This window comes from Halichoeres trimaculatus, unplaced genomic scaffold, assembly GCF_033239565.1.
Source record: "Halichoeres trimaculatus isolate MK-OKI-2021-1 unplaced genomic scaffold, fHalTri1.1 fHalTri1_scaffold_18, whole genome shotgun sequence".
NCBI classification, from domain to species: domain Eukaryota; kingdom Metazoa; phylum Chordata; class Actinopteri; order Labriformes; family Labridae; genus Halichoeres; species Halichoeres trimaculatus.
Genome location: NW_027437196.1, coordinates 5962501 through 5981940, shown reverse-complemented (window position 1 = coordinate 5981940; position 19440 = coordinate 5962501). Strand labels below are relative to the sequence as shown.

Sequence of the window (19440 nt, the reverse complement as noted above, 5' to 3'; positions counted from 1 at the left end):
TTGTATTCACATGTGAATAGACTTCTGTTCAGTTAATAGTTTCCTGAGCTGACTTGAAGAATTTTTTCACCTCATGTCTGTGTGAAGCTCAAACCTGTCATCCTGCTGCTCGCTCTGTGAGCAGGAAGAAAAGAGGAGGAGGAGGAGGAGAGGACTTCACTCCTGGCTTCCCTGAACATGTCACCATGACGATCCTCAGCAGCTACCGGAAGCTAAATTAGTGCTCAGAGGCTCCTGTTAGAGCAACCCGAGTGTGTGTGTGTGTGTGTTTCCCTGGTGCTTCCCCGCCTGGCACACAGACAGGATGTAGGCGTCGTCGTTGTGGGCGGCGACCTTCAGGTCCATGCGTCACGTCTCATTGGGGGAACTGTTATCAGGAAGTGTTGTGTAATAACACCTGAGCGAATTAAGGTCCTGGCAGGTTCGTCTCTGAAAGGTCCCGAGGAGGGGGAGAGGGCTGAGGGCTGTTCAAACAAACTTTATTTAAAATGTCACTGACACATACCTGTGTTGGTAATTTTCACCTGATGTCACACGTTTATGGAGCTGTTCCTCTGATGGGCAAGAACGGGGAAATTACCAAAATTTTTCACATAAAGAGCTTTAAATCACATGACCTCTTCTTCTTTTGTTGCCATCTCAGGTCCCCACGTCGACCACAGAGCTGAGCACAATGCTGCTTCCTCGCCCTTCATCAATACAGGACTCAGAGCGGAGGGGGAGGGCGCTCAGTGCCGCCAGCTACCTCACGGACGCCTTGGAAGGTGAGCAACAACAGCTGGGTTTAAAGTTTCATTCAGGGATTAAAATATGATGAATCATAGACATGGTGAGTTCAGGGGCATCAGTGGGGAAAATAAGTATTAAACACGTCTATTTTTTTTCTCATCAAAATTTATTTCCAAAGCTGCAATTCAAACAAAATTTCTACCAGACATTGGTATTAACTCAAATATACATGAAAATATATATATATTTTTTCTTTTTTTGAAACCATTTGAGAGTCAACTTTGTCGTGTGCTTTGGATCGTTGTCCTGCTGGAAGGTCCAGCCACGTCTCATCTTCATCATCCTGGTGGATGGCAGCAGATTCATATCAAGAGTTTCCCCATACATGGCTCCATTCATTGCTCCGTCAGTTATATGAAGTTTGCCAACACCATGAGATGAGAATCAGCCCCATGCCATGATGCTTCCACCTCAAAACTTCACTGTTGGTGTAGTGTTTTTTGGGTGATGTGCAGAGCCATTTCTCCTCCAAACATGGTCTGTAGTATGACAGCCCAAAAGTTTAGTTTTGGTCTCATCTGATCAGACAACATTCTCCCAGTATTCTACAGGCTTGTCAAGATGCTGTTTAGCAAACTTTAAACCAGCTTCAACATGCCTTTTCTTGAGGAATGGAGTCTTGCAGGCTGAGCGTCCATAGAGGCCATGGCAGTGGAGTGCATTGTCTATTGTTTTCTCTGTAACAATTGTACCTGCTGCCTCCAAGTCTTTCTGGAGCACTTTCAGGGTGGTTCTTGGCTCGTTGAGTACTCTTCTGACTATCTTTCTGACTCCCTGGTCAGAAATCTTCAAGGAGCTCCTGTGCGTGGCCTGTTGATGATAAGGTGGTGCTTCTTCCACTTGGGAATAATGGCCCCAACGGTGCTGACTGGAATATTCAGGTGCTTTGATATAAGTCTGTAACCAGTTCCATTCTGATGCTGAGCAACAATCAGGTTGTGAATGTCTTCAGAGAGCTCTTTGCCTTTACCCATCATGAGGTGTGTGGTATTCAACTGCTTGGTGAAAAAACAACCTTTTTTATAGGACCATTAATTTGCTCTAGCCCAGCTGATGTTGGTTTGCACTAATTGGAAGTTCAAGTAATAATTACTGACAGATTTCAGGTGGTATGGTTCATTTCCTTGCCAAAGTATACAGCCTTTCCATGGTGTGTTCAATACTTTTTTCCTGTGTTATCGTACTCAATTCCACATAATCATTATTTATGGACCTGAACGTTGTGATTTCTTTTCCTGTGTGGATTATTTGAGTTTATACCGATGTCTGGTAGAAATTTCGTGTGAATTGCAGCTTTGGAAATAAATGTGATGCGAAAAAAGTTGACATGTTCAATACTTATTTTCCCCACTGTAAAGAGGTTATGCAAACTGGAATCCTGACAAGGTGAGCAGGACTCAAATTTCAGGAAGACTGGAGAAAACGTTGAGGTTTTTACAGTTGTTTGTTGTGTTTTTGTTGATATTTGAACGTCACCATGATCCAAATTTTGCATCCAAGTGAGTCTCTTAACGCTCCTTTGTGTGCGAGTGTGCGTGTGTCTTTCAGTCTGTGTGCATGTGTGTGTTCTGAAAGGGAATTGTGCAACCATGTCTGAGTTTGTGCGTGTGTGTGTGTGTGTGTTGCTGGCCTAGTGAAACCCGGGGGGATCACTGACTCTGTGCCAGAGAGTCAAAAAAGAAAGCATGAGAGAGTGTGTGTGTTATCCTGGTTACCCTCATTAACCACAAAACCATCGCAGCATCACTGTGTGTGAGTGTGCGAGTGTGTGTTTGATGATATTCATGTGTTACATTTTTGGGTTCATTTCCATCCAAATCAGCTTTAGTGTGTGTATTATGTGTTTAATGTGTGTGTGTGTTTGTGTGTGTGGTAGGTCTGCTGAGTCACTGTCTCTCCCCTCGGCGCTCGCTGCTCTTACAGAACAGATCATTATACGGCAAAATAGAAAAACGCTCGACTATCCTCCCCCCATCCGCCTGCACACCCTCCCCTTTCTCCTTCCTTCCTTTCCTCATTTCCTTTCCTTCTTTCTCCACTTTATTATTTCAGTGTTAAACACAGAATTTCTTATCTAAACTGAAACTTCTTTGTTTCCGTCAGATTCTTAAGCTCCTTCTAACTCTCTGATTTTCCTGTGTTATTGTCGTGCAGAACTGGAGGAGGCCCATAAGAAGTGTCACCCCTGCTGGTATGCCTTCGCCCACCGTTACCTGGTCTGGGAGTGCTCCCCCACCTGGCTGAAGCTGAAACAGCTGGTGAAGATCATGGTGATGGACCCCTTCCTGGACCTGGCCATCACCATCTGCATCGTCCTCAACACGCTCTTCATGGCCATGGAGCACTACCCCATGACCGACGAGTTCAACCGCATGCTGAGTATTGGAAACCAGGTAGGAACAACTCATGGATGGATGGATGGATATATCAAAGATAGCTGTAAGAACAGATGAAGTAATGAAATGATGGACTAATACAGAGATGAATAAATCATTGGACTGAAGGAAGATGGATATATTTATAAAGAGATGGATAAACAAATGGATGGGTTATAGATTAATGGTAAATAAATCAACAGATGGACGAATAGATGAATTAACAGATACATTCCATTGTGTGAAAGATGGATGGATAAATGGATGATAACAGATGTATGGCAATACAGATGGATCGATGGAGGCTGAGCATATAAATTGATGAATAAATGAACAATGGTTGGGTGAATGAGTGGTTGGATTGAAATTAAATGTCCATACAGATGGACAAGGGATAGACTGACTTTTGGATGGATGGAGAACGGATGTATTAAAGGATGAACAACTATAGATTGTTGGATTGTGGTTGTATGAAAGAATGTAAGGACGGTTGGTTGGACAATTGTATAAGTAGACTTATGGATTTATGAATAAATAGATTAATAAGTAATAACACATGGTGGGATAGTTGGATAACATTTGGACGTAGAATGAGGTATCAATAAAAGACTCAATGGATGAACTGATGATGATCATCATGATGTTTGAGATGGTAATGATAATTGGCTGAAATTGGAGATAGATAGATAGATAGATAGATAGATAGATAGATAGATAGATAGATAGATAGATAGATAGATAGATAGATAGATAGATAGATAGATAGATAGATAGATAGAAAGATTGATAGACAGACAGACAGACAGACAGACATATGGATGGATGGACGGACAGATAGACAGATTTACAGACATCAATCAAATGATGGTTAGTTTTGCTGAAAATTTAAGTACTACGTGTTTGCAATGAGTAATGTTAGATAGATGGATAATAAATAAACAGATGAATGAGTGGATAGATGAACAGATAAATAGATGTATAAATGGCTAAGTAAGGACACGTGGTGATGATGATAGATAGATTTGCTGGTTCCTTGTGTTTTTCATGGTAAAGCTGTATCAAAGATGTTACTACAGTAACCCCAAATTTAGACATAAAGGGTGAGTGCTGTGGTTTTGGGGTGTGCCCAATTCACACTGGATGCATCCCTGTAGCGCTGTGCAGCGCAGGACAAAGCAGCTGGATACCTGAGATCACAAGATCACAGGAGAACCGCATTTTCCTGCAGAATTTCCCACCCATGACAACGAGGGATGGGTACCAAATTAGGTACTTTTATAGTTACTGAACAAATTCTGTAAGAAATACCAGGTATCGATTCACGTAAAATCAAAAGGTGCCATGTTAAGGTACTGAAATGCATCCTTGTGACTGAAAGGGAGTTGAAGAGTAGGGGATTTTCCATGCTGGACATGAACACAGCATTACAAGGTTATGTATTGAAGAATAATTATGTTAGATTGAAAAAAATACATTTTACAATTAAACAAATTGATATTTTTGTCACATACACAAAAAAGTACAGAAAATTGGTGCTGGTGAGTACTTGTACTGATTGCCAGGTACCTGGTATCGGTATTGTATCGTTTCAAATGTGAAAGGTACCCATCCCAAATGACAACGTACTTCCATGGCACTAGCATCTTAAACTCATCTGGCCCTCTCAAAACTTCACCACCTTCAGTCCATGCCTTCTCCTTTCTGTTGGTGTCCTTATAGAAAGAATATACTATGCCGTAGAGAATTATGAAGTTTCTTACCTCTAAGATTAATATTCCTTGTCTAAAAGCTTGGATTTCATCTGGATCTGACCTGCTGATGACTTTTGGCCATGTGCGAGGACGAGGACGGGGACAAGATTTGCGATCGGGAGCCAGAACATGGAGCCTTATTTTGAAATTATCGGATACTCTGATCATTTTTGTGCCTTATTTCTTGTTTTTTACAGTCTGCTCTGCAGGGATTGACACATTTCTGCAGCGCACTCTGGCCAAAATAGACTCACAGCGAAACAGCCGTTGGTGATCGGAGCACTATCAGATAGCAGCGTGTGCTGTGTGAATACAATGATTGACTTAAGTGTTTTTTAGTACGGTGTAGTGCGTGGTGTGGCGTTCATGCTTAATGTGTGAATTGGGGTGTGGCTTACAGACTTATCAAGAAGCCAGCAGAGTCAGCTGATCTTCTCTTTCTCTGATTCAGATTCAGATTAAATGATCCAAGCTGGTTGTCACATGGTTACTTGATCTTGTGCAGAAATACAAACTGTTCTTAGAGGAGCAGAGTGCAGAGCCTCCTTCTAATCTGTGTGAGTAAAGAACAAACTTCAGGCGAGGTCAGGGGGCAGATAGAGTGGCGGAAAAGACGTGTTTGGGAAATTACCTTTTAACCTTTGAAACAGCCTAAAACTCTCTGTACAAACCCCAAAATCTCAGGATTCGTAGAGGAAACACCGACGCATTTTTCCTTCAGAAATACCTCTAAGTGTGTGTGTGTGTGTGTGTGTGTGTGTGTAAGTCTGAGTATGAGAGCTGACAGAAACGGGTCGGATGGCTGTAAAGCAGCGTGACTAACAGCCATGTTTGACCCTGCAGGTGTGCTGACGATCTGACAGGAACTGATAGGTTGATGCAATATGGTAATTGGTTCACCTGAGGTGTGAAAGACTGATGTTGTTGATCACACCTGCGCGCGCACACACACACAAACACAAACACACACACACACACATACTTGTACCTGTCCGGCGGTGTCAGGTCTCCTCAGCTCAGGCTGCAGGCAGCTGTGTGCGGCAGTAAATGGTAATAAAGTTTAAAAGTAGAAACAGAGGACGTGGGCCGGCCAGCAGTGGTGGATTTGATCAGTTCAGATAGGTCCAAAGGTGGACGCTGTAGAAGTGTGGATAGAATTGAGATGAATTTAATAAACCTTAAAAAATTATTTAAAAAAAAGATTTTGTGGAATATTTTTAAAGCTCAGAACTTGAACTATAGTTGAAAAGTGAAATGAAGTCCACATTTACATTCTTCACTTATTCTTAATTCTGTACTTTATACAGCTCTGTTAGCACATGATAAGGAAACCATTACTGATTGGCGGGAGATAAATATCTTTATACTGGAGGAAAACAGATGTGTTGTCAGTGCATATGTCAGGGGAAAGGGGGAAGACTTTCAAGAAAAATGGTCTTTTTTAATTGAGTTTCTGGGACATTATGAAGCCAAATAACTTGAAAAATGGTGTTGAGTTGTTGAGTTGTGTATTTTCTTATTTTAATTTTACCACCCCCAGGGAGGTTATGTTTTTTGGGAGAGCTTCTCTGTTTATTTGTTTGTCTGTGAACAACATAACTCAAAAAGTAACAAACAGATCTTGATGAAATGTTCAGAAAATGTTCAAAATGAGATAAAGAAGAAGTGATTAATTTTTGGAGGTGATTTGGATCACCGTCTGGATCCAGGACTTTTTAAAAGGATTCTTTATCATTGTGAGATAGGGCTGTTTTCACCATACGTGTACATAACTCCACCATAAATGGTCGGATTGCTTTGCAAAACAATACAAGACAAGGTCACCATAATTTCTGACAGATATAAAAGTACGATCCAGATCCTGCCAATATTCTGGACACTAAGATCCTGAATATGAAATATGTACTGGGTCATCATAATTTTCAACCCTGTCAGGAAACAAATTATCGTACAAACCTGCAACTAACACCAAATTGTAGCAGACAGTCTGCTGAAAGGGAGTATAACATTAAAGTAGGACTAAAGTGTTGGTGACAATCACAATATGCTTGGTGGAGGTCTGTGCTCTCTGAGTGCTTTTCTAGTTTGTATTATTTTTAAAAAAATTTATTTAGGAAGACTATATTGTCAGTTTAATATTTACTTTATGTAAATTGTACCGTTGTTTTTGTGTGAAAGATGTGGTCAGTTGGTGAAACTGATAAATGTCGACCGGAGTAACCAACGTTTCTCATAACAATCTAATATTGTGCAAAAAAGTTACCATGAAAATAATTCCTGGAAAAGGGTGGAGTGCCCTCTCCGGGTCGGGGATGAGATCCTGCCCCAAGTGGAGGAGTTTAAGTATCTCGGGGTCTTGTTCACGAGTGAGGGAAGGATGGAACGAGAGATCGGCAGGCGGATCGGTGCGGCGTCTGCAGTAATGCGGACTCTGCACAGGTCTGTCGTGGTGAAGAGGGAGCTGAGCCGGAAGGCAAAGCTCTCTGTTTACTGGTCGATCTTCGTTCCCACCCTCACCTATGGTCATGAGCTTTGGGTAGTGACCGAAAGAACAAGATCGCAGGTACAAGCGGCCGAAATGAGCTTCCTCCGTAGGGTGGCTGGGCTCTCCCTTAGAGATAGGGTGAGAAGCTCGGCTATCCGGGAGGAGCTTGGAGTAGAGCCGCTGCTCCTCCGCGTTGAGAGGAGCCAGATGAGGTGGCTCGGGCATCTGGTACGGATGCCTCCCAGACGCCTCCCTGGTGAGGTGTTCAGGGCACGTCCCACCGGGAGGAGACCCCGGGGGCAGACCCATGACACGCTGGAGAGACTACGTCTCTCGGCTGGCCTGGGAACGTCTTGGGATCCCCCCGGAAGAGCTGGCCGAAGTGGCCAGGGAGAGGGAAGTCTGGGCTTCCCTGCTTAGGCTGCTGCCCCCGCGACCCGACCCCGGATAAGCGGAAGAAGATGGATGGATGGATGGAAAATAATTGAGACAAAAAAAATAGGGCAAAAAATTGATGCATCAAAACCTATATTATAGTTGAAAAAAAAAATATTTTAAGATATACTTTGAGATGATAACTAAAAAATTATGATTCATAACTAATAACTTATTTTATCAGTACACTTGCATAACTTCTAGGAAGGAAACTTAGTTAATACTTGTCATGCTTTTGTGGTAACATACAATTTAATGACACTCATTCTTTAGTTCGTTAAAAATTATAGAAATGTCATATAGAATACTACGACAAGAAATGCTAAATACACATATAAACAAAAATCTAACATGTTGATAATTTGGACATCGAACACACCTTTTACTGTCATTGTCCCTTTTGTCTTGTCAAAAGTCATAAAACACAAAATGTATATTATTTAAAGCAAAGGCAGGGAGAGCACCATCAAAGACCCTGGGATACAGAACAGTGAAAGTATTAGTGACCGCACAGCTGACCTAGTAAATGTAAGACATTTTTATTCAAAACTCTGTTTGCTGATTGGCTGTGAGGACATAATCTGAGCTGTCAGCTGATAAGGGCTGGTGTGAAGATTTGCTGATGTTCTGTAGGCCGTGCTTGGCTTTATGGCCTTTGATACATAGGTGAGATATTTTTGAAAGATTTCTTGTTTTAAAAAATTGTCTTAATTCGATTGAACTGCTTTAAAGGTGTTGTCACCTGGTCAGACAGTTTGTAACACGACCTGAAGGGTCCTCAGTTAGCCCATGGTACCAGCGGCTTACATAACGTTCCGCCCGCGTTGCCCTCGCCTCCTCTGCAGTCTGATGGAGCGGTGTATCTGCAGCGTAAACAGTCCAAACTTCTATTCAATTAGGAGCCGCTCAGGTCTCAGATAAAGGCTGAGTCACGTCAACAAGATCCGATTCCAGCCTGGAGTCGCTAAGTTCTTTAGAGGATAAAGCCGCTAATCCTCACAGATGTTTACATAGCATTTAGCTAGCCTTTCTGACGGACAGGAGAGTCTCTGCCTCGTGTGTGTTTGTGTGTGTGTTATATAAGGCAGTGTGTGTAGAGGATCATGTCAGGACATTACAGCGCTGACTGAATCAATGTCTGCTAATGCTTCCACTGTTTGTTGTTGTTTGCGTTTGCTCTCTGGTTTCACGTATCAATATTTCCATGTGTTTGGAGATCTAAAGGAAATATACTGTATGCTTTTATCCACAGAGCGCTCTGTGCATTAATCCCACAGACTCTCCTGAGTACACTTAACCTGTAATGGCTCTGACAGTGGAGGCAGACGGGAGGGTTTGTTGGCGAGTCTGGTGGAGATGTTTTAAGTCAAAGCCGCGGATATCTGGAGCTGGATAATCAGACTTCCTTCATTTGAACCTGACGTTTGTTTTGTTGTGGGTTTTCCCCTTTCTCAACATGTGACAGCTGTGGGAGGGCTTTGCTTTTATTTTGAAAAGATTATTAATATAACACAGCCTCTGAGTCCATACCCGTGGATGTTGAAGCTGAGTCTGAGCACAGTTCAAGCAGCTGCTCCTCTGAACGCTTTAAAACTTGCAGAACTCAACTCCGCGTCCCCTAATGTCCGCCTCTGCCCTCTGGAGAAATTAAAGACCATGCAGATTCGTATGAATAAATTGAAGTTTTTGATAATAAATATTTACTGCCTCTTATTTTCCTCTCTGCCGTGTTGGTGTGTGAGTGAAAAATGAGCCCAGAAATTGTCCGTAATGAAATTTTTTTGTGGAGAAAGAGAAAGAGAAAGGACAGAGGAGGTGAAACTCAAAGACAGAGTGTGTTTCTGTTTGTGTGTGTGTGGCCCTCTTGATAAAGGTGCTCCCTGTGTGATCTGGCATTTTGCACAGTGTGAGGTTGTTACTAGGTATGCACACACACACACACACACACACGCACACACACACACACACACAGAGTGGGTTGCTGTGACTTTTCTAATTTGGTCAGCACAGTCATGTCCTTGCTCAGAGGCTCTGTGGCAGAGGAGGGGAACTCTTTGTTGTGTTTCTGGAACTTTTTTACTGGTTTGTGTTAAAATAATTTTGCTTTTATCCATAAAGTGAGGATCTTTTAAGCGCTTCACCTAAAAAAAACACACATAAAAACAACATACTGGAGTTTCACCTGTGTAGCTTTTGTTAGCCTAGCTTTCATGTCAGTCCTATGAAAGTTTTTTCTACGAATGGGCCCACTTCTGACCCCAATTTAAAAAAAAAAAAAACAGAACTATTTCTTTAAGTTCAGATACAGAATTAGCTAAAGTTAGACCTAGCAGACAGCTAGCAGCTCCAACTGGTTCCTCAAATACCTCTTTGTTCCATAAATGTAGCCCTGGACCTAGTGCTTGGCATGTGGGGAATACAAGTTGGTGCTAGTTCTGGCTAATGCTGTGTTCCAGTACAGTCATCATAAATAAAAAATAAAAATAAAAAAACAAGCTAAAGAGAGCCTTTGAAAAAAATAATTAAAAATCAAACAAAAAAAAAAAAAAATAGGCTGCAAACACGTTTAAATCTGCTGTAACATTTTAACATGGTGCTCTATGGGGACTGACTCACTGCTGGATACCAGCCTCTAGTGGACACTTAAGTAACTTCAGGTTTGGGACTTCTGTCTGCCTTAACTAGTGCTAGTTCTGGAATGATGCTAGCTCCAGCCAGTGCCAGGATTTTCTGGCTGAGTGTCATTTTTTGGTGGTCAATGCCAGAGATCTGTACTCGAGTTTGCGACTCTATCTCGAGTCACCCTTACGTTGCACAAACAGACTTGACTTGGACTCAGGCTCAAAAGACTTCAGACTCAACTTTGACTTGTGTTTTGGGACTCGTGAACAATCATGTTTTCTCCCAAGATTGAGGAAACTCTGATGAGCTCAATGTTATTCCTTACTTTTTTTTACATAGTAACCATGGTAACCGCTTTACGCATCGAGTGTGTGCCTCACGGCATCACGCGGTATTGCTTGTACATCTGATTATGACAATGGCAACCAGCGGCAGACATGCAGCTGCGGCTGTATCATTTGTCATTACATTTAGTTATAAAAACTTAAATCAGGACTGCACCAACAAAAGGAGAGCTGACTGCAAAGTCTGCAGGATCCAGATCAAAGATGCCGGATCCGCCACATCTAACCACCAAGCCTGCACAAAAGGGAGCAAAATTTACTGTAACTATCTTCATGTTGGAAAAAAAAAAAACGTTCCATTCAGTTTGTGTTTTCCTAATATTGCATTGCAATATGAAAAAAAATGGGTTTGGCAATGGCCTGTTCAAAGTGATCATATAATAAACAACTAATCAGTAATGCTAACAGATAGGAAGGAATAATAATACAGTAAATGCTTTACGTAGATATAGCTGTGCAGTATTCTTAGTAGACCAGATAGTAGCAGATGAAAAAAGCTCACAAGACTTTTTTTTTTTCAGAAACTTGACTTGGACTCGTGACCTAAGACCTAAGACTTGACCAAAGCCCCATTTCCAGCCGTCCCACTTTTTGGGACCCTTCTGTAGGGGTGCCTGACTAAACCGATCCGATCTCGGAAGGTGGATTTACGACACTGCAGTCTGTTGATTGGTCGAAAGAATCGTCACTCACCGTGCGACAGCAGCTGAAACAAAGCTTGATTGTGCTTTCTAACAAAGAGACACAAACCAATCACAAAGAAGATGAATTGCTGGATGTCCTCCATCGCTCTTCATTTACTGTGTCCCGGTTTTCTTCTTCATTGGATTTATTAGACTGGTATACTGTGCCACGAATACGCTATTATGTTACTGATGCGACCTCACAAAGACTTGAGACTTGACTTGAACTTGTGACCAAAGACTTGTGAACATCTCTGGTCTATACTGGTTCCACATTTGGCACTAGCTCGAGCCCTGGAACTGACTTGGTGGAAAAAGGATCAAAGAGCCCCCCAGCTCTTCTTTCGTTTAATCTTAAATCTGCTGTAAACAGGTGAGTTGTATAAACTCGGTCCGTACAATAGATGTGAATTGAGAAATGAACTTCAGATAGAGACAGAGTTTCTATTCCAGGTTGTAAACATGTTAATTTTTGGGAAGTTGGACATTTTAACATTGGGCTTTATGGGGACTGACTCACTTTTGGGTAGGCCTCAAGTGGACAGTACAGGAAGTGCAGTTTTGGGGACTTAAACATTGGCTTTTTGTCTAATCAAATGTGCTGACACTTGAGGTGGTATTTGAAGATTTTTTGTAGCAAGAATTAAGTTTGTCCTTTGAGCGGCAGTTTCTTATCACACTGCAAATGAAGCTACGGTTATTGTGAAATGTAAAAGCATGCAAAACATGAGTCAAAGCTGTCCTCTGGAAAAAGACGAAGCTTCTAGTTTGTATCGTTTTTATTTCAGAGTGACTCAAACGTGCTTTTAGGTGTCTCAGGAGAGCAAGGAAAGACTTTTCATACAGCAAATAAGTCTTTACTGTATGTATCCAGCTGCTCCCACCACCCTTATCTTGCCAGTTGTGTGTGTGTACGTGTGTGTGTACGTGTGTGTGTACGTGTGTGTGTGAGTGTGTGTGTGTGTCCTGGTGCTTACTCATTACATCTGCCTGCTTGTGACAAAAACCGTCACGTGTCCCCTTCTCTCTGGCTCTCTCACAAACACTCATACAGAGTCCGTGTCATCCTCTCTGTGCTGATGTTACTGTTATTAGTGAGTGCTGATGTCGACACACACTCTCACACACTCACACACACACACTCAGAGTGGCTGGTCGGAGTAGTTTCTCATCCCTCTTTGGGTGAATCACTCTCTGGCTCTGCAGAAACTCTCCCTTCTCTTCGTCCTCAGCGCCGAACTTGAATCTCACCTCTGAGTTCTGTGAAGTAAACTCATCTGGAGGTTAATTCTGCCGCTCTGTTATGGATTAAGTTTGTCTTAAATTAGGCTGTGATTAACCTTCCTGTTTACGCGGCGGTGGAGCTTTTTGATGCGTCTTATGTGTGTTTCTTTTTAATCGTACAACAGGAAGTAGATAAATGCTCCACATCTCTAATTCTCTTCCATCCAATCAGAGAATGAGCAGAGAGAAGGACAAGCACCACGAGGAGGACGTGGAGGAAAACCTGGTGGTTTTTAGTCTCAGAGAAGAGCGTGGTGGTTTGAAGGATGCTGGTTTAACTCATGCACAGATGCTCAATCAGTGCTGAGGTGGCCCCAGGTTTAACCAGACTCTTAGGCTCCGTTTACACGACAATGTTTCATCTGAAAACACTAAAACACAGTGAAAAAAATCTGCGTTTACATAGAAACGCTGAGGGACTGAAAATGCTGTAGCAAGCATGCTAAGCCTGTAGTTGGCGCTATAACTGTCTTGTCCAGAAGCTGCTTTTGCTAGATCTACACTGAAGTAGAGTTGGGCTGATCATCAGGTGTAGTGGTGAATGCTAAGAGCAGAAGTGGAGCAACAGATGCGCATTTTGTTTAAAGACAGTCAACAGATACAGCAGATTCGGCAGCACAAGCACAGCATGTATGCACATGTATTGTATGCGCTCGCGTAGTGTGGAGCACGACATCAGCGTTCCCATGGCAACAGTGTCGGCAGCGAAATGCATCAAAACTTTTGCATTTTACACTAAAATCATTGTCATGTAAACAGCCCTTCAGTCTTTTGGTGCACACCCAAACGTTATGTCATCAGAAACTAAGAGTTGATGCAAAAATCACTCTGCGTGTCATCATCGAATTTCTTCACCTCTGTTAACTTATTAAAAAACGTATTAAAGTTTTTGGACTTATTGTTAGTTGTTTCATCCAGAGAAATTCCACAAAAAAGATGCAAATGTAGATAAATAGACTTTTATTGTTCTGTTACAAGTTCCTGTCAGGAGTTTCTACAAGCTGCAAAAACAAAACAAGACCATCAGCGTAAAGTCTGATCGAAGTAGTGTCTTCATTGTACCTCCCATTAAACTTGCAGATGAGAAAATCTGAAATTGTCTTTTTTTTTCTTATTTATAGTGACAGTAACATATCAAAAGGTTTTTTTTTTTTTGATCAAATCTTTGTGAAGACATCTTGTTTTTCTATTTTAGAACCGTTTTGTTTCAGCTGCGATGTCTCCGTCCTCAGCGGCTCATTTGAGACCACAGGCTGCTGCTGATATTTAACAGATGAACTGAGCTTAACTCCATCAGCCTTCATCGTCACCCTGCCTGACGTCAACGCACTCCTCTTATCAGTAACACAACACCAACTCAAACACACACACACACACGCACTGCTGTAGCCTCATCCCGACAGAGAAAGCGAGAGCCGGTCACCAGCTCCTCTTCCTCTTTGTTTAAGATTCACACTCTGAAACTCTTACAGGATGATTTGTTTCACATTTTTCTCTCTAGTCAGAGTTTTTTTCCCAACCTTTTTGTCCTAAGAGGGCCTCCTTCATCCCCACATCACTCTTCCCCATGTGTAAGAGGGCGAAAGAGAGGCTCTTCTGATGTCAGTAATAATAACAGCGTGATTGTTGAGTAGCTAATCAACGCACTACAGAGTTAATGAGCCCGTATAAGAGGATCATCTTTGTGTGTGTGTGTGTGTGTACGTGTGTGTGTGTGTGTGTGTATTTTAGAGCTGCGGAAACAGCCTGATTTTGTGATTGAGTGATTTTGCGTACAGACAAAAATATTCAGTCACACTTAATTAAACCTCAGAACTCCCTTTTTTGTGGTTTTCTTGCACAAACACACACATGCAAACACACACACACACACGCGCGCGGAGTGGCTGAGAAATGGACACACGTGTGTCACGTAGACGGTGTCACATCGAGGATCCCCGTCTTTCTGGAACAACAAGCAGGGAGTAGGCTGCTGTTTCTTCTGCAAGGACAAACACTTACACACACACAGACACACTTTGAATAAACACACACTTCAAACACACACACACACGTGATGTGAAGCAGAGCGAGGCTGACCCAAGACAAGATGAGGTCTGCAGAGGGGAAGGCTTAAAGGATCAAACCACGAGAGCAAAGAGGACAGTGACGTCTTCATGAATCAGGAGCAGCGCTTTTAAACTGCAGTTCCTCAAATGGCCACAAGAGGCTGACTCTGAAAATGAAAGGGTTCCCATAGAGCTTTGTGTTAAAATGTCAAACTTCTTAGCTGGGCTAAATTTTAACACAAATCACCTGTTTATAGGAGTTTGATGATCAAAGAAGGGAGAATTGGGGGCATGGCCTCATTGACTGACAGGTTGGAGCTGCAAGATGTCCCCTCAAGCTACATTTCAGCTACTGTCTCTTTAAAGGTCCCATATTCTGCTCCTTTTCTGCAGTTTAATATGGATCATTGATGTCTTCATGAAATGGTAGTAACATGTTTTGGTCCAAAAAGCCAATAAATCAAGCACAGCAGCATTGTTTCCAGGCTCTCATAGCCCCTCTGTTCAGAACGCTCTGATTTAGTGGGCGTGGCCTTCATATGTAAATGAGCCACCGCTGATACCGCCCCGCTCTCCCACGTCACTGAGAGCGGCGCCACGAGCTCCGAGTGCACAAAGTTTAGAAAACAGCGAAGCTCATTTACCGTAACATTACAGGCTAAAACAACAGGCTAACTGCAGCTAAAGTAAGCATCCTGAAGCTAACACAGAGACAGGGGGGACACTGAGGAAAAGCTCTTCCATCTGCTCCACAGCACACAGCATTTAAAATACTCACATTTCCAGGGTCCCAGGTTTGTTGGTGGATGGTTGGTAATGCGCCTGGATTCGGGACCAGTGTATTAGCTAGCCCTCAGTTGTACTGTCCAAAGTTGGAAAAGCAGTCGGCCGTGAAGTGACTAGCACACACATGCACAGTTTTACTGAGTGTAGCTGGAACATTTCCTGATAAATGAACTCTAGACACTTAGTCTGTCTTCTTCCCAGATGGGAAGCTTGAGCACGGAACTATGTGGCTGTTTACAGCCAAAAACAGAGCAGTGATGGCTTTTCCACTTTGGCATTCTCCTCCCCTCCAGCAGCAGGGAGGGGAGTGGGCGGGGAAGGGGTTCAGGGGTATCTGCTCTAGTGGACCAATCAGGTCAGACTTGCTCCTGATTGGCCAAAAAAAGAATCGCTGATGTCGGCAAATCCCGGAAATTCTAAACAGCTCGTTTTAGGTCAGGATTTTACATTCACAAACACTACTAAGTACAGGTCATTAAATATCACATTTTATGGGCTGGGAGGAAAGACAAAGACCCACAAATTTCACTAAAAGACTTAATAAAGTGTTTTTTGCATAATATGGGACCTTTAAGACGCTTGGCTTCGGCTGAACTCTTGTTAGCTTTTAAGGAACTTGTGTGCTACAGCTGGAGTCATAGGAGGTGGCGTGTGTGTATGGGTGTGTGTTGGTGTGAGTGTATCTGTGTGTGTGTGAACCTAACCCAGTCTGAAATGTCCTCCCCTTTGGCTAACTCTGCCCTCCATTGAGCTCTGGTATCAGAGTGTGTTTATGCTCAGGGTTGTGTTTGTGTCTCTACCTGAGTGTGTCCAGCTCTTTGGTGTGTTGTTCTTCATTTCTGTTGCTTTCTTGTGTCCGTCTCTCAGGTGTTCTCAGCGATCTTCACAGCAGAGATGGTGTTGAAGATCATCGCTTTGGATCCGTACTACTACTTTCAGACAGGGTGGAACATCTTCGACAGCATCATCGTCTGCCTCAGCCTCATGGAGCTCGGCCTGTCGGACGTGGAGGGGCTCAGTGTGCTGCGCTCGTTCAGACTGGTAACACACCTGAAACCATGAGTTTACATCATTTTTATCACACTGAGATGAAAAAAAAACTGAAATACACCAGTCGCTCACAACCCCGGCAGCAGGGGAAGTTAGATGGAGCGACACAGTGATTGTTCAACACAAGGTGGTGTTACTCAAAAAGTTACGCTGCTAATTTTAAGATAACGTTTATCAATTGCAGCAGAGACATTAAACAGCTGATGGTTAGTGACATACAGAGTAAAAAAATCTGAGAAACTATGGCAGATGTGTAAACGTGGGGTTTGGCTGCTGTGGTTTCTGCTGCCTTAGACGAGGATGATGGTGATCAGAATCAATCAACCACCCACACACAGATCTTTGAGGCCTGTCAGCGTCTGTCTGTGTCCATCTCTCAAAGTGTCGCTCCATGTTTGTCAGATTCAGCGACAGGGAAAATGATACTGTTGCTATGACATGCTTTGTTTACATTCATTTGTTTCTCTTCTTCAGATTCTTTTGTTTCGTCTTGGTTGGTTTTTGTCTTCCCTGTTTTCATATTATTTGTTTTATTTTTATTGTTGGTTTTTTAAGGGTTTTTTTTCTCTCGTCTTTGAATTTTTTGAGGTCTGTCATTGTTTTCCCAAAAGACACAAAACACCCCTTTTAAGACAGAAAAAATCCAGTCAAGATACATAGACACTAACACTGGTTAGAAAGATGTATTGTTGGGTGTGTTGGAAAAGAAAACAGACCTTCTAAAAACACTTCAGTGTACCCCGAAACAGATATGAGACCATTAAAGAAAAGAAAAATGCTTTTTTTTTTAAATGATTCGACTGGATACCTCAAGACAGCTGCTTATCGGTACCTTAAAACAAATGCCAAAGGATACCCAAAGTCACCAATGACTTAGAGACAAAGTGCTACAAATTGTTGTAAGGAAAAACAGGAAAATCAAATCTTAAACGTACCTAAAAACAGACACTTATGGGGTACCCTCAAAAGACTGTAATACTTGTAATAGAGAACACAGTCATTTTCAGTTTCCTTCAAACAAAACTTTTTAAAGGATATTGGAAGGTACCGCAAGACAGCAGCTCATGGCAACTTATTGATGTCTCAAGAAGTACTTTAAACAGAACATTTGTCTTGTAAAATAAAAATAAAAATCTGCACATGATTACCTTAAAACAACTTTATCATAAGACAAAAAGCAGTTTTTAAATGGTTGCTGAAAACCAACTTTAGCAAGTGGATTGAAACCTTTACAGACTGCAGTTATAGGAAATAATACTCCAATAATGATGCCATTATTTGGGTTCTTTAAAACAGAAACTATAGGGTAACCTAAACTGACAAAAACACTAATCTGAAAGATAAAAAATTAAAGATACCTTAAAATAAAATTGTCAGGCATAAAACGGACAGAATTAAAAAGAATACCTTTAAACAGTGGGTTAAACAGAGATAGTGTCAAAAAGAAGAAACACAAAAGCAAATGCTAAAAAGGTCATTTAAAACATACCTGAAATGAATCTTATCACGCGTTTCAATGAATTAAACCTTAACACTAACGAATGTATTTAAGTGATGCAAACGGGTACTTAAAAGCATAACAACAGGAGCTAGAGATTGTATAATACCTGAAAACAGACTTCTTTTTAAAATAGAATATGTGAAACAATTGAATAATGGTGGTTACAAAAGGAAAATAAATAGACTTGAAGGTATGTTTAGGGATAAAAACAGAAGAAGAGAAACTGAGTGGTACCTTCTTTGACATGTTGTCTTTGAAGGTACCTTGAAATAGACAAAATCTTTCGGTGGAACCCAAAAAAAGGAACAAATTATAGAAAAGATGAGTTAGTTGAACAACTGTACGGATTTAAAGATAAGGATGGAAATTTAAGGATTTGAACATGTCTTGAAGTACAATAAAGAAGCTAAAGGGTTCCCTTTTAAGGGTACCGTGAAGCAGATATAATCTTGTCAGGAAAGAAAAAAACAAAGTTTGAGTATCTTATAATCTGAAGCTGAATAGCAATGATCAGGGATTCTTAACATGATGTAAATCACTGTATTAGATGTGCGGGTACCTCGACACAAGCACTTAGGGTTTAAAGGAAAATACACATCTTTAGAAGCTGACTGTTTTATGAGTCAGCCAAAAAACATCCTGTCTTCAGAAATTAAACCCTTCTCGTGTGTTCCTCCATCCTTCCAGCTTCGTGTCTTCAAACTGGCTCGTTCATGGCCAACCCTCAACACACTTATCAAGATCATCGGAAACTCCATGGGCGCTCTGGGTAACCTGACACTAGTCCTCGCCATCATCGTCTTCATCTTTGCCGTGGTTGGCATGCAGCTGTTTGGTAAAAACTACCAGGTAAGGAATCACACAGGTTGGGAATCACTTTGGTTAATATTGACGCAGTTTGAAGACAGTGTACCGTCTCTCTGTACCCTCCTCCAGGACTGTGTGTGTAAGATTTCTAAGGACTGCGCTCTTCCTCGCTGGCACATGAAGGACTTCTTCCACTCCTTCCTCATCGTCTTCAGGGTTCTGTGCGGCGAGTGGATAGAGACCATGTGGGACTGTATGGAGGTTGCTGGTCAACCGCTCTGCATCCTGGTCTTCATGCTGGTCATGGTCATCGGGAACCTGGTGGTGAGTGACCTTTGACCTTTACCTAAGTGTTTCTTTGACGTGAACTCTGAGTCTTCAGCTGAAGACAGAGAGGTGATTGAGGAAGAAAGAGGTTGTTTCCTCTCTGCTGAAGAGTTTCTGATTTAAGTGAGATCCACTGAGAGCTTCAGACGGCGC

At 42.1% G+C, this 19440-nt stretch overlaps 1 protein-coding gene across 1 annotated transcript in view; it reads left to right on the top strand.

Moving 5' to 3' along the window:
- LOC141807704 (sodium channel protein type 5 subunit alpha-like) overlaps positions 1 to 19440 on the top strand; it is a 244433-nt gene that overhangs the window by 152417 nt on the left and 72576 nt on the right. The window contains exons 15-19 of the mRNA XM_074693871.1: positions 644 to 764; positions 2944 to 3182; positions 16470 to 16643; positions 18841 to 19002; positions 19090 to 19284. Of these exons, the coding sequence (XP_074549972.1) occupies positions 644 to 764; positions 2944 to 3182; positions 16470 to 16643; positions 18841 to 19002; positions 19090 to 19284 (891 nt within the window). The remainder of the gene's footprint in view (positions 1 to 643; positions 765 to 2943; positions 3183 to 16469; positions 16644 to 18840; positions 19003 to 19089; positions 19285 to 19440) is intronic.